Source organism: Martes martes, assembly GCF_963455335.1.
Source record: "Martes martes genome assembly, chromosome: 6".
In the NCBI taxonomy this organism is placed as follows: Eukaryota; Metazoa; Chordata; class Mammalia; order Carnivora; family Mustelidae; genus Martes; species Martes martes.
Window position 1 is genome coordinate 71,299,166 of NC_137893.1, and position 12,725 is coordinate 71,311,890.

Here is a 12,725-nt window from a genome sequence, read left to right on the forward strand (position 1 = left end):
TACAACAAAGTCTAGAATAGAGAAGCAATCGTTTATAATAGATCAAATTAAAAATAAAGGCTTTTCTACTTAAAATACCTTATTTTACATCTTTGATAATCTGTTCACAGAGGGCATAGACACTCTCTAGAGGCAAACTCCCCTCAATTCAAATGTTAGTTATGACTCTAAACAGCTAACCTTATAATTGTAAATATATATTCTTGTTCTCCACTAGTTTTTGCACAAAGGGTGAGCATATATATACTATTCTTCTTCCAGGCTTAATTACTTAACAATATATTTTGGATCACTCCATATTAGCCTATTTAGAATTTCTTTTCTTATTTAAAATTTTAAAGTATTTGGTTACATGTATATACCCAAACTCATTTAATTTGTCTCTCAATGAAAGACATTTTTATGGGCACCAAAAACATTTATGAATGAATGACTTTGCATTTCTTACGTTTTTCTTACTTGCAGGATAAATTTCCAGAAGGGAAATATGCAAACACATGTACATTTGTAACTCTGGCGAAGATTTCTAAGTTGGTTTTCTTGGATTGCATCAATGTATATCCTCACTACCAATATATAAGGATCTTTGCCCCCTTTTGTTTTAAAGATTTATTTATTTGAGAGAGAGAGAGAGAGCATGAGCAGGAGGTGCAGAGGGAGAAAGAGAGAGAGAGAGAATCTCAAGCAGCCTCTGAGCTGCAAGCAGAGCCTGGGTTGGGGCTCAATCCTAGGACCCTGAGACCATGACCTGAGCTGAAACCAAGAGTCAGACACTTAATCAACTGAGCCACCCAAGCGCCCCAGGATCTTTGCCTTTTTAAAGTCTCAGTAATTCTGTGTTATCCATTTTTTTTTCTCTTTCCTAAAATAGATGACAAATGATTTCCTGGTGTAGTTATCAGACTGGGTCAGGTTAAACACTGTTTCATATCTTTCCAGTTTCACGGAGTAATAATTGGCAAACATCACTCTATTAAGTCATACAGCATATATTCCCTTTTCTATAAACTGTATCTGTTGCCCATTTTTCTGTTGGACTATTGGCCTTTCTCATCAATTTCGATAACCTCTTTAGATATTAGATTAGCCTTCTGTCTCTGCAAATTATAAGAAGGAAATGTGGAATTTTAAAAAAGAATTGGTATCTTATCAGTTGTATACTTTTGCTAGCGCTGCCATATGAACGTAGGACACATGGAGTGTCCTAAATAACAGAAATTCATTATCTCACGGTTCTGGAGGCTTTTGGTCCTAAGTCAAGGTATGGGCAGGGTTTGTTCCTCCTGGGGCTGAGGGAGAAGCCTCTGTTTTAGGTTTCCCTCTCTGGATTGTATCTGGCTGTCTTCATGCTCCCCCAGACATTCTCCCTGTACGAGGATCTGTCTCTAAATTTTCCCTTTTTATAAAGACACCAATCTTATTGAATCGGGATCTATCTTAATGATCACCTTAATGATATTATAGCTGCAAGCTGTTGATTGTGTTTATTATGCTTATAAAATTTACTTCTCTAATCAGTTACTGATGGGCAGAAATTGCATATTCCTTTACATACTAGGTCTTCAGTGAAGCAGGAATAGTGAGATACTTATCAAGTCATTTGCTTGGAATGACATGAAGCGATGATTTTTAGCTTTATTTTGGTACATTCGAGATAAAGTACAAAACATTCTGCAGGTTTCTCAAAATCTAGTTAACTGATCAAATTTCTTCACATCTGCAAACCCACTGCTTAATTCATATAATCTATTTATTTGCTAAAATTAACTTTCTGTGATTGTTCATTTTTATCTTTAATGGTATCTTGTCCCTTACCACCACTAGATGCTCCGTCAGACAGTAGGAAACAGGGGATAGAGTGTTCTTCAACAAACATCTTTAACTGATATAGACTACCTCTGATATAAATTCCTACAGTGGACAATTATAGAAAGTCCTGAGGAAATTGGCATTTATTGAACAGCTTTTGAGTGCTAAGGGCATTTTAGAGGGCTTTGCACAATTCTAAGGCTGGAACTCTCATTTTGCAGATAATGAAGGGCTCAACTAAATTATGGAATGTGTCCAAGATCATAAGACTATTAAGGTAGATATCTGGAATTTGAATCAGATCTGTGAAAGGCATAAGGACCAAAACACTAAAAATAACTGACCGTGATTTCTCTTTACTTAATTAATCCCCTTCAATCAATTCTCATGAAAAGGCAGAAAGAAAATAATGTAGGAGTTTGCTAGCCAATGATCAAGGAGTCAGCAGGATGGTCTCTTCCAAGGGCTGTGATGGAAGAACCTGTTTCACGTTTCTGTCCTTGGTTTCTAGATGGCCATCCTTTCTGTGTCTTTATGACATCTTCCTCTTAACACATATCTGTCTCCCATCTTTCCGTACCAACTTGAGCTACTGTATCAAAACCAACAATTCGTCAGTCCCCTATGCTTTTCCACTGAGCTCCACAGAGAATACCCATAAAGTGTTATTAATAAAGATGGAGGAAAAAAATGTAGTTTTACATTAAGATTTGATTGAAACTCTTTCAAATTGGTGTTGATTTTGCTTTCTTTGGTTTTGAGATGAGGAATGGAGGTTGAAGAGGGGAGAACATTTACATTCTTATTATAGCACAGTCTTTTCATAATTTCAATGAAAATTGTATATAAAGGGTACTTGAAATTCTATTTTAAGTCCGTGTGTCTTGTTATTATTCAGTAACCACTGTGTTAAGCCCGGGGCTAAAGAGATGACTAGCCTGAGGTCCTGTGTTAGGCAGCAATCAGTGGAGAAAACATTATTTTATACTGTTTGGATACTCTAATTTCATATTGTAGGAACAAATTTCCCTCTGGCATCATATTCCTTTCACCAGAAGAACTTTCTACATTTCTTCTAACTATGGATAATTCATGAAAAAAAGTAGGTAAGCCTTTATTTCTCTGAAAAACTCTTTGTTTGCCTTCCTTTTCGAGAATATTTTGGCCTACTAAAGTATTTCTGATTGACTTTTTTGTATGTTGTTGTTTCTTTTCCCTCTGATACTTTAAAATATCTGTGTACTATATTCTAGTTCACATCCTGGCTGACAAGAACCTTCTATTTTTCTTATCTTTGTTCTTCTATACATGTTGTACCTATTTTCCTCTGACTGCTTTTAAGATTTTCTCTTTGTCTTCCTCTTTTTTTTTTTTTTTCGTTTAATTCAATTCATATATGCTTTGGCATGATTTCTTATCATTTTAAGGTCTGTTTTCGTTAACTGATTTTCTTCCTGGTTGTAGTTCAGCTGCCCTGGCTTGTTCACACGCTTGGTAATTTTTTATTTGATGCCAGACATGCTTAATTTACATTGTTGAGTGTTGGATTTTGTTGTAATTAAGTAATATTGGACTTTGTTCTGGCATGCAGTTAATTTACTTGGGACAAGTAGATTTCTTTTAAGGTTTGCTTTCGAGATTTGTTAGGGTGAATTCAGAGCAGTCTGTAATCTCCGGGCTAATTTAACCCTTCTATTAAGACAACAGTCTCTGAGCACGTTACCTGACGTCCTTCCCATTATGCAGATGGTCCATTTTAGGTGGTGGGAAAATGAACTATCACCACCTCTGTGTTAGCTCCAGGAATTGTTTCCTCTTGTTACTTATTGGTATTTCTTCCACCAGCCTTTGGGGATATTCTCCCACCCAACTCAATACTTAGCCAGGCTGGAGGTCTTGCCTTATAGCTTTACAGATCTCTCTCTCCGCGTCTCTCTCTGGATATCTGTTGGTTTGTTTGTCTCTCTCCCTCTCTCTCCCCATATCCCTTTTCTCCAATATCCTGTTCCACAATTTCTAACCTCCTTAACCTCCAATCTCCACCTTTCAAATCCTGATAATTGGGTTTTCCCTCCATACACTTGGAACTGCACCCATGCAATAATCTGGGACAGTTGTAAGCTTTACTTCATTTGTTTCTCTTTTCTCAGAGACTACAGACCCCATACAATTTGTTGTCTAGTGTCTAAAAATTGTTGTTTCACACTTTTTCTTAAGTTTTCTTGTTTAAGGCAGGTGGGTAAATGGAGATTCTAGTATTCAGTTATTGTCAGAAGCAAAAAATCCAATGTATTATTTTTGATAAGCATTTTTAGAATGATTTTTGAAATTACAGTCTTTGCTTCAATCAGAATTTATTTTTATGTATAATGTAGGGATGCAAAGATTTTTTTTTCTTCTGTCTTTAGATAACCAATCCATGAATAGCATTTATTACATGCCCTATTGTATCATTATCACCTGCAAAGTCTGTTTTGTCAAAAATCAAGTATCCATGGGATAATTCTGGGCTGTTTTCTCAGTTCCCTTTCTTTCTTTTACTTTCTTTCTTTTTTTTTTTTTAAGATTTATTTATTTGGGGGGCAGGGGCTGGGCAAAAGCAGAGGGGAGGAAAAGCATAGGGAGAAGGCAAGAGAGAGAAAGAGCCAGAGCCCCACACAGGGCTTGATCCTACAACCCTGAGATCATGACCTGATGCTTAACTGAGTCATTCAGACTCCCTTCTCAGTTCCATTTTATCTATTTTGCATTTTTTATCTTTTTTCACACCAACTGCCTTTTGTCTTATTCTGTCTTTTTAAAATAAGTCCTAAGTCTTTATATCAGAAAAGTTTTGATTAAAAATCCATCTCCAGTTTTTGTTTGAGAATTTTCTCGGATTATTCTTCTTCCTCTGCTTTTCCATATAAATTTAATCATTGGTACTTTTAATATTTTTTGCTATTATAAAGGACTGATTATAAAAGTATTTTGAACTGTTTTTTGCTGATATAAAGAAATACAGTGGACTTTCATAAATTAATTTTGTATACAGTTCCCCTTTTGATTCATTTATTAAATATTTTATCTTTTATATTTTATCTTTTGAGTTCACAAAACAGATAATCCTATCATCTATAAATGGTGGTTTTATTTCTTCCCTTCTAATCTCCATATCTTTTATTTCCTATCTTGCTGTACCATCTAGGTCTTCCAGTACAATGTTAAATAAAAGTGATCATAGTGAAAATTGTTTCATGTTTGTGATCTTAAAGAAGTCTTATAGCATTTTATATTAAATATTTGCTATTCCTTTTTGTGTAGATACTCTTCATCAGTTAAAGAAGTGCCTTTCCACTATTTGCAATTTTTTAAAATTTTTTATTTTTATTTTATTATTTTTTAAATATTTTACTTATTTATTTGACAGACAGAGATCACAAGTAGGTAGAGAGGTAGGCAGAGAGAGAGAGGAGGAAGCAGGCTCCCAGCCGGGCAGAGATCCCGATGTGGGGCTCGATCCCAGGACCCTGGGATCATGACCTGAGCGGAAGGCAGAGACTTTAACCCACTGAGCCACCCAGGCACCCCTGCAATTTTTTTAAAAACCTCATGAATCATTTAATTTTGCCTATTTCTTTTTCTGCATCTACAGAGATCAATCATTTTATTTTTCTCTCTCTTTAGTCAGTCAATATGACCAATTACTTAAACTGATTTTCTGATATTTAACCAACCTGAACTCTTATGACAAAAGCAATGTTGTCAATTTTGTTTTGCCATTTTTATACATTACAAATTCAGACTGGTTATGCTTTGTTTAGGATCTATTTGCATGAGTGACTTCGGATAGGGATTTCCTTTTCATACCTCTCTTGAAGGTTTGATATCAAGCATATCGAGTCACATAAAATTGCTCAGGGAGTAATTCCTATGATTCTGTTCTCTAGAAAACTTGTATAAGATTGATTCTTTTTTTTTAGGTTTGAATAGTGATTGAAATCACCCATAAACAAAATAGACCTGGTGGTCTCTTATGGGGAAGATTTCCTTGACTATTAATTCACTTGTTTTAATATTGATATGATTTCCAGGATTTTCCCCTTGAATCACGTTTATTAATTTTTATTTTTCTAGAAATTTGTTTATTTTTATAAGTAACTAAATTTATTGTGTGTAAAGTTTTCATGATTTTCTTTATTTTTTTTATTTTCTGAAGTAATTTTAGTTATGTCCATATTTACATTTCTAAAATCATTTATGTATATCTTTACCCACTTTTTTTCCCTATAAATTGTGCTAGAGCTTTGTAATTCTTCTAAAAACAACTTTTTGGTTTTGTGGCCTCTCTATTGATATCTGTTTTCTATTTTATTAATTTGCATTTATATAAACTCATATCTTTATTGTTTCATTCCTTATGCTTCCCTTTGGATAAGCTGCTTAAGCATTTCTATTCCAAAGCCAAATGCCTTACAAGTACTCATAAACATAATGGAGTGAAAAAAAAAAAAAACAAAACCCTAGTAGAAAGGGCTTAACACATCTGGATTTCAGTCTTGAGTGTCATACTACTTGGGATATCTTGGCTTATCAGCTGATAACCTTGGTCATGTATCTTAAGAGATGAAAACATAAATGCACAAGTTGAATATTTTAGTTGACATGCTTTGTGCAGAATCTGTATAACCATTACCTCTCTTGACCTGGACTACTTTTTCTGGCAACCATATCCCAAAGGTAACTGAGCCTGATATTACTGTTAAGTAAACTCCTTAATTTTTCTCAGAAAATTGCTGTTAAACTGAATACTCCCCTATCTGGTACATATTCAGTTGCTCAGTTGTAAACACTGATCTTTGTCCCCACTGCACTTCATTATAAGGTGCTGCAAACAAAATGATCCATATGAATATTAAAATGCTCTTTTATGCCAAAATTTGAAATGTTAAAATTAGTGCTTTATCCATTTCATCAGGAAAAATATCAAGATACTGTTAGGATAAGATTAGGTAATTTTGCGAGACCTTGAGTCCTTATAGGTGGCATAATTTTGCATAGCAGACTTTACCATAGCTACGGGCAACAAGTGAGTTCTTGGCTTTTTTTTTTTTTTTTTAATAAATATATTTCTTCATGTACCCCTAACACTTCATTTGGTTAGTTCTAGGCAGCAAATCTTGACGCTTCTCCATTGCCAAATCATTCTTAATGAGATCTGATTTATGAAATAAAAATTCAATCATAGCTGATTTGTCCTATTTACCTTTTTGGCCATACCATTCTCCACCTACACAGTATCTTCTCAATTAATCCATTTAATCCAAGGCTTGAATTGGAGGAAGTTAAGGATGGGAGATTGGGTTTGACCTTTACTTTTGAATAACTGTAAGTAACAAATACACTTTCTGCTGTTGAGAGGAGAGAGATCATGCTTATCAGTTTCTAATTTTTTTCATCATGCTTGAAGTCATTTCTCAACCCTGATATAAATCCTAAGTCAAGAGTCATTTCTGAACAAACTAATCAAAACTATTTCCGTTGTTGTTGTTAAGCACGGAGCATCAATCACAAAGTATTTGTTGAGCTCCTTTTATGTGCCAAGAACCACCCTGTCCTGTGACTCTCAAACATCAATCTCCTTCAGATCCACAGCTTCAGTTTGAGATCTGAGAGACAGAACTGAAAGTCAAGCAAGCACAACAGAGAAGTACCAGAGATTACTTTTATAAGCCAGATGCTATTTTGTCAGCAGACTTATAATGTGCATCTTAAGCTAGGCTTTAGGTACTCTTGGCAAATGACACAAAACCATTTACAAGCTTCCCTAAGCTAGAAACAGAAAAAGACAACGTAATGTTGTAGAAAATAAGCATTGTTCTATAAAGCACAAATCACATAAGATTAATTTAATAATGCTCCAAGACAGGACTGTAAACCTTAATGGTAATGTGGGAACAGTAGGTAGGCCAAGCCAGATTCTCAGGGAACTTTACAGATGTGGAGAGAATTGTTTTTGGAAGCTGCACTAACTGTTTCAGACCACTAGGGTAACCTTAAGTAAATGACTATTTCGATGTTCCAATAGCACTTAGCTTACTAAAGCAGTAAATTATTCCAACTCTGAAATACCCAAACTGTTTCTGAATAGTTGCTGTAGCCTGTAGCAAATCAGCAGGATGCCGTCCTCTAGTTCCTTCCATTCCTGCCTAGTCCCAAGCTTAAACCGATGCCCTACAACCAAGCATTAACACTTGCCAAGCATTTTGAAAATGAAATGCTGCCTAGTATACAACCCTGTGGGTGCCTGACTAAATCCTCTTTGACTCTCTTGAGTGAAGGGTGAGGGGGAATTAACACTGGATTGTGCCAATTGTGCTAAATAATGCCCCACATGTGAGGGGAAAAAACCCAACATTTTCAAGATTGCTGTTGAGGAATTAATTCATAACTGAGATAGTGGAAATATTTAGATGGGCAGGATAAAAGTGTGCTGTGTTCTTCCAGGCCTCATGGACTATCCCTCCACACACTTACATTCAGTTATGTGTGCCTCATGATTCCAGAAAGAGTCTGCAGCCAATAAAAATGTTTCTTAGGATAAGAAATCTTCCTTCGCTAAATTGGCGAGTGTGCTTGAGTTTTATCACAATTGGGCTGGACCTCTATGTCAGCAAAGTGTATCCCATGTGGGAGCAGTTCCATTATTTGGAGTCAGGTTTCTAAAAAAAGGAAGGATGCCATGTGGCAACTTCATTATACTAGAATATAGCTGCACATCTCCCTTCTGTTTTAAGTAGCCTTATAACCAAGTGATTTGGAAAATGTTTGAAAATTGGTTATACAAATATTTAGCAAAGCTAATAGCATCCCATAAATATTTTTTGACTTAGGAATTAACACTAAAAAAGCAGAGGAGGGATGATATACCCACAGCCTCCTGGTCATGGATGTAAATGAAATTCAGTATCAAAGCAGATGCACCAGTTTCTTGATATACTATTTCTATCAGATTCTGGCAATGGCTCTGATTTGAACAGCAATTACTGGTAAAGAATTTAGCCTCAACTGTTTAGGAAAGTGGCTTTATTGAATTTATAAACAAGGCCCTACAATTTTCCATTTCCTTAGCAAGATATTAAATCAACCACACTAAGCATGTCATCATGACTATAATTTACGTGATGTGACATGGCAGTTAAGATGCACTGAGGTAATTTGTGAGAGCTTGCAGTATTATTGTAGTATCAAAAATTTATATGGTTCAGTTATTAAGGCAAATTGTTTCATTCATACTGAGATATCTGACAGTAAACCACCAAGGGCTTCCACATTACATTAAAAAATGTCTTCCATATTCAAACAATTTGCACACCCTGTTACCATTATTTTGTTCACTGAGTGGAAGTCGAAGCACAGGAAAATACAGCTTTTTGATGTGGAAATGATCTGTGGGGGAATATGAAGTCTTCATTGTGGGTGGTTCTAAGAAATAGTTCAGCCAGGATAAAGGAAGTTATCTTTGGGCACCAACAACTAGGAACAGGATGTCCAAATTCTTTGCTCTGGTGCTATTTAGTATCCGATTTGCTTGCTCTCCTTATGTCAGTTTGATTTTCAGCCAACAGAAAGAAAAAGCATATGACCGAATAAAAAATATGGAAAAAGCCGTAAAGAATGTTCTATTATAAGCTGTTCTTAAATAAATTTCACCATTGTAAGAAAAATAAGACCTTTGAAACACATCCAATTTTGACCCAAGGCTCTTCTCTGAACTCCTCAGAACAGGGGCAAAAAATTTAACAGTTTGTATATTTATCTATTTTTTCTAGCAATTTTAAGCTGTTTTATGCTATTTTATTCTTGTTAGGAATAAAGGAGTTTCCAAAATAGAACAGGATAGAATGACTTCTTCTTGTAAAAGGCCTTACAAATACAAGTTTAATTGGATTTTTATTACAGTTGTAGAATTTTATGCCATATACACTGTCTCTTTTAAAGTACATATTCATTGAAAAACGTGTTTTATTCATTAACACATTTTTCATAATAGCATTTAGAAGTCTGCTAAAAATAAGACGCTGGCCACTACTTAAATTCTTTTTTTTAATCAGCTAAAACCACCAGTTCCCATTCACTGAATATGTGAACTACTAAGTCTTTCTTTCTCGATACTCATACTCTGTGCAAGAGAACCACTAACAATAAATATATTTTGCTTGTTTTGTCAATGAAGATTTCATCAAAAACATCACTATATTCTTATAGGTGAAAACTCAGAGGCTTACATAGCATCAAGTTGCTAAGGGATTTTTCTGTCACCGTTACAATTTCTGGTGTGATTAGGCAATTTAACTATCAGCTGATAAGGTACTAACTTTTGCAGAACAAGCAGACCATTTAGAATTACTACACCAAATTTGGTTTCTGACAAACTCTTAAAATAATATGATAAAAGCAAAGGCCTCTATCTAGGTAGAATTCATCCACAAAAGAAAAAAAAAACATAAAAACAAAAACCACCTGCATTTCTGAGGCTGCTACATTTGTTTATCTGTTTATATTTTTATGAACGTTTCAGTGGGCTTTAAAAAACAAAGATGCTTTCAATCTGGCACTCTTTTAGTGTAGTTTTCTTTTTGAGCTCCAGAAAATATGTTATTTGCACAAGCATCATGGCAAGTATTAAGTTAGTTATCTAATAAATTTCATTTTCAATCAACATTCATACAAGGTAGAAAAATTAGCTGTCTTGAATATCAGCTTTGAAATAAAATAGAAACAGAGGAGGAAAACTTCAGTAAGTATCCTACCACGGACAACTCTAGAAAAAACAGCTATTTCAAGTAAACACAACACAGTTCCTTCCAATATTTATCATTTGTTTCACAAAAATATCTTCAAGGTTTCACAAAAATATCCTAGAGTCTTCATCAGCGTAGTCAGTCATTCAAAAAGCATAAAAATGACCTAGACACTACCCACCCCCGCCGTCCCCCCAAAAAAGTTAGCACAGAACACCAACTGTGTAAAGTTGTATATTAAGGATGCTATATAGACCATTCACTTTTGGTATACATACTTCCCCCAGCAGGCCTGGGGAGAAACGTCCAACTTAAACTGATTTAGTTGCTTCTCGCTGCCCGATGCACCATGAATTTGTTCCGATCTTTATTTAAAAAAATACTTAAGGGATGCCTGGGTGGCTCAGTTGGTTAAGCCGCTGCCTTCGGCTGAGGTCATGATCCCAGAGTCCCAGGATCAAGTCCCGCATCGGGCTCCTTGCTCGGCGAGGAGCCTGCTTCTCTCGTTGCCTCTGCCTGCCACTCTGCCTGCTTGTATGTACTCTCTCTCTCACTGACAAATAAATGAATAAATAAAATCTTAAAAAAATTAAAAAAATACTTAATAAAACCCATTCTCTGTACTGATTGGCTAAAGCAAAGCGGCAAGAAGCTGGCACTGCGCGGACTTACTTTGTTTCCCAGGTACGGAGCTGGTGCACTCCAGTAGTGACCCTGCGGCAAGGCACGGTGGGCTTCCTCACTGCGGACGCTGATCTGCTGAGGCGGGTCTAAGTCGTCCTGCTGGGGAGCCACTTGAACGTGGCCAGAGATGTCTGTCAGGTACCAGCCACGCATGTCTTGTATCTTCAAGAAAACACACGATCATCTTACTTAAGAAAAACAAAACCAAAAACCACCTCCACTTTTTTCTCTTTCCTATTCGGTGTAGTGTCCAATCTTTGGAAATTAAAACAATAACACAACAACAAGAACAAAAAACCTATTAAAGTTTACAAAAATAGGAGAGCTGTGGAAAATGTGAAACTTATCATAGGTACTCATCATAAGAGTCTCACTGTGTTCTTGTTAATTCTAGGACTTTGGATAGTAATATGTAATCATCTGTTTTTATTGATCCAGTGTTTTTTAAGGAGTTAGGACTCCAAATACTTCTTTCTTAAAAACAGAAATTTGTTTAAAGTTACACAAGGATTAGACTGTTATATAAATTATCAGATAGCTGGGCTCTAAACTGCCTATTTTTCACTCCGCTAATAATTTCCTATTGGTTATGAGAAAAGTAATTATAAAAGGTTTTACATATGTATTTGTAAAACATAGGAAGAAAAGAGATAAAATATGCAAATGCCTGAAAGGTAGCTTTGCATTGTTTTTCTACCCCTTTCATTTAATTAAATTTCAGTTTTGAGGCTTAAGGACATTTGAATCCACTAGCCTGTTGCTATGGCCACAGCTCACAATACTATACCTAGTCCTTCCCATGGGGTTGGAAGTGCTGTAGGAATTCATAGCCTAGATCCTTGGCCCAGAAAAGGAAGGAGCCTTAAAGGAAAAATTAGGAAACACATGATGACTTGCTCTTCCATCTTTACAGTCTGGCCAAGGGAGGGCATACAGCTCCAATTCTGATTTAGACTGCCCTACCTAGTTGGGACAAAACATAAGATACGGAGGTTTGTGGCTACCAGGGGCCCACTTAGATGTGTGTGAGTGGCTTGGTGTTGTAGGTGATGGGGAGCAGAATAGTGATGATGAGAATATGTGGATGACATATTTTTAAATTTTTTTTTTCAGGTAGAGGTCATTTGATTCTTCATCTCTCAAAAGTTGTGGAATAGCTGGGACTAGACCTTAAGAAATGTGTTACTTCCTTCTCTTCTCTTTCCAACATCATCCTTCAGGGACTCTAAGCACAGTGAGATTCAGAGGAAGATCCTTCCAGAAGGCTTACTGAAACGCAAATATCATTTGGACCTAACTGCTGAGAAACAAGGCTAAATGTCAGTTCTGCTCTTCTGCTGGCCATGAAACTTTGATGTTAATGGAACAGTCTAGAGCGTGGGGTGAAACTTTACAAACAGGAGGGGAAGTGGGCTAGATGCCTAATTGCTGTTGGTTCTATGCAATCTG

General features: G+C 35.9%; 1 protein-coding gene across 2 annotated transcripts in view; it reads right to left on the reverse strand.

Moving 5' to 3' along the window:
• Positions 1 to 12,725, reverse strand: part of LAMA2 (laminin subunit alpha 2) — a gene marked incomplete at its 5' end in the record, with an annotated part of 635,124 nt that overhangs the window by 332,088 nt on the left and 290,311 nt on the right. For both annotated transcript variants that reach the window (XM_080805462.1, XM_080805461.1), the window contains one exon: positions 11,265 to 11,438. In XM_080805462.1, the coding sequence (XP_080661588.1) occupies positions 11,265 to 11,438 (174 nt within the window). The remainder of the gene's footprint in view (positions 1 to 11,264; positions 11,439 to 12,725) is intronic.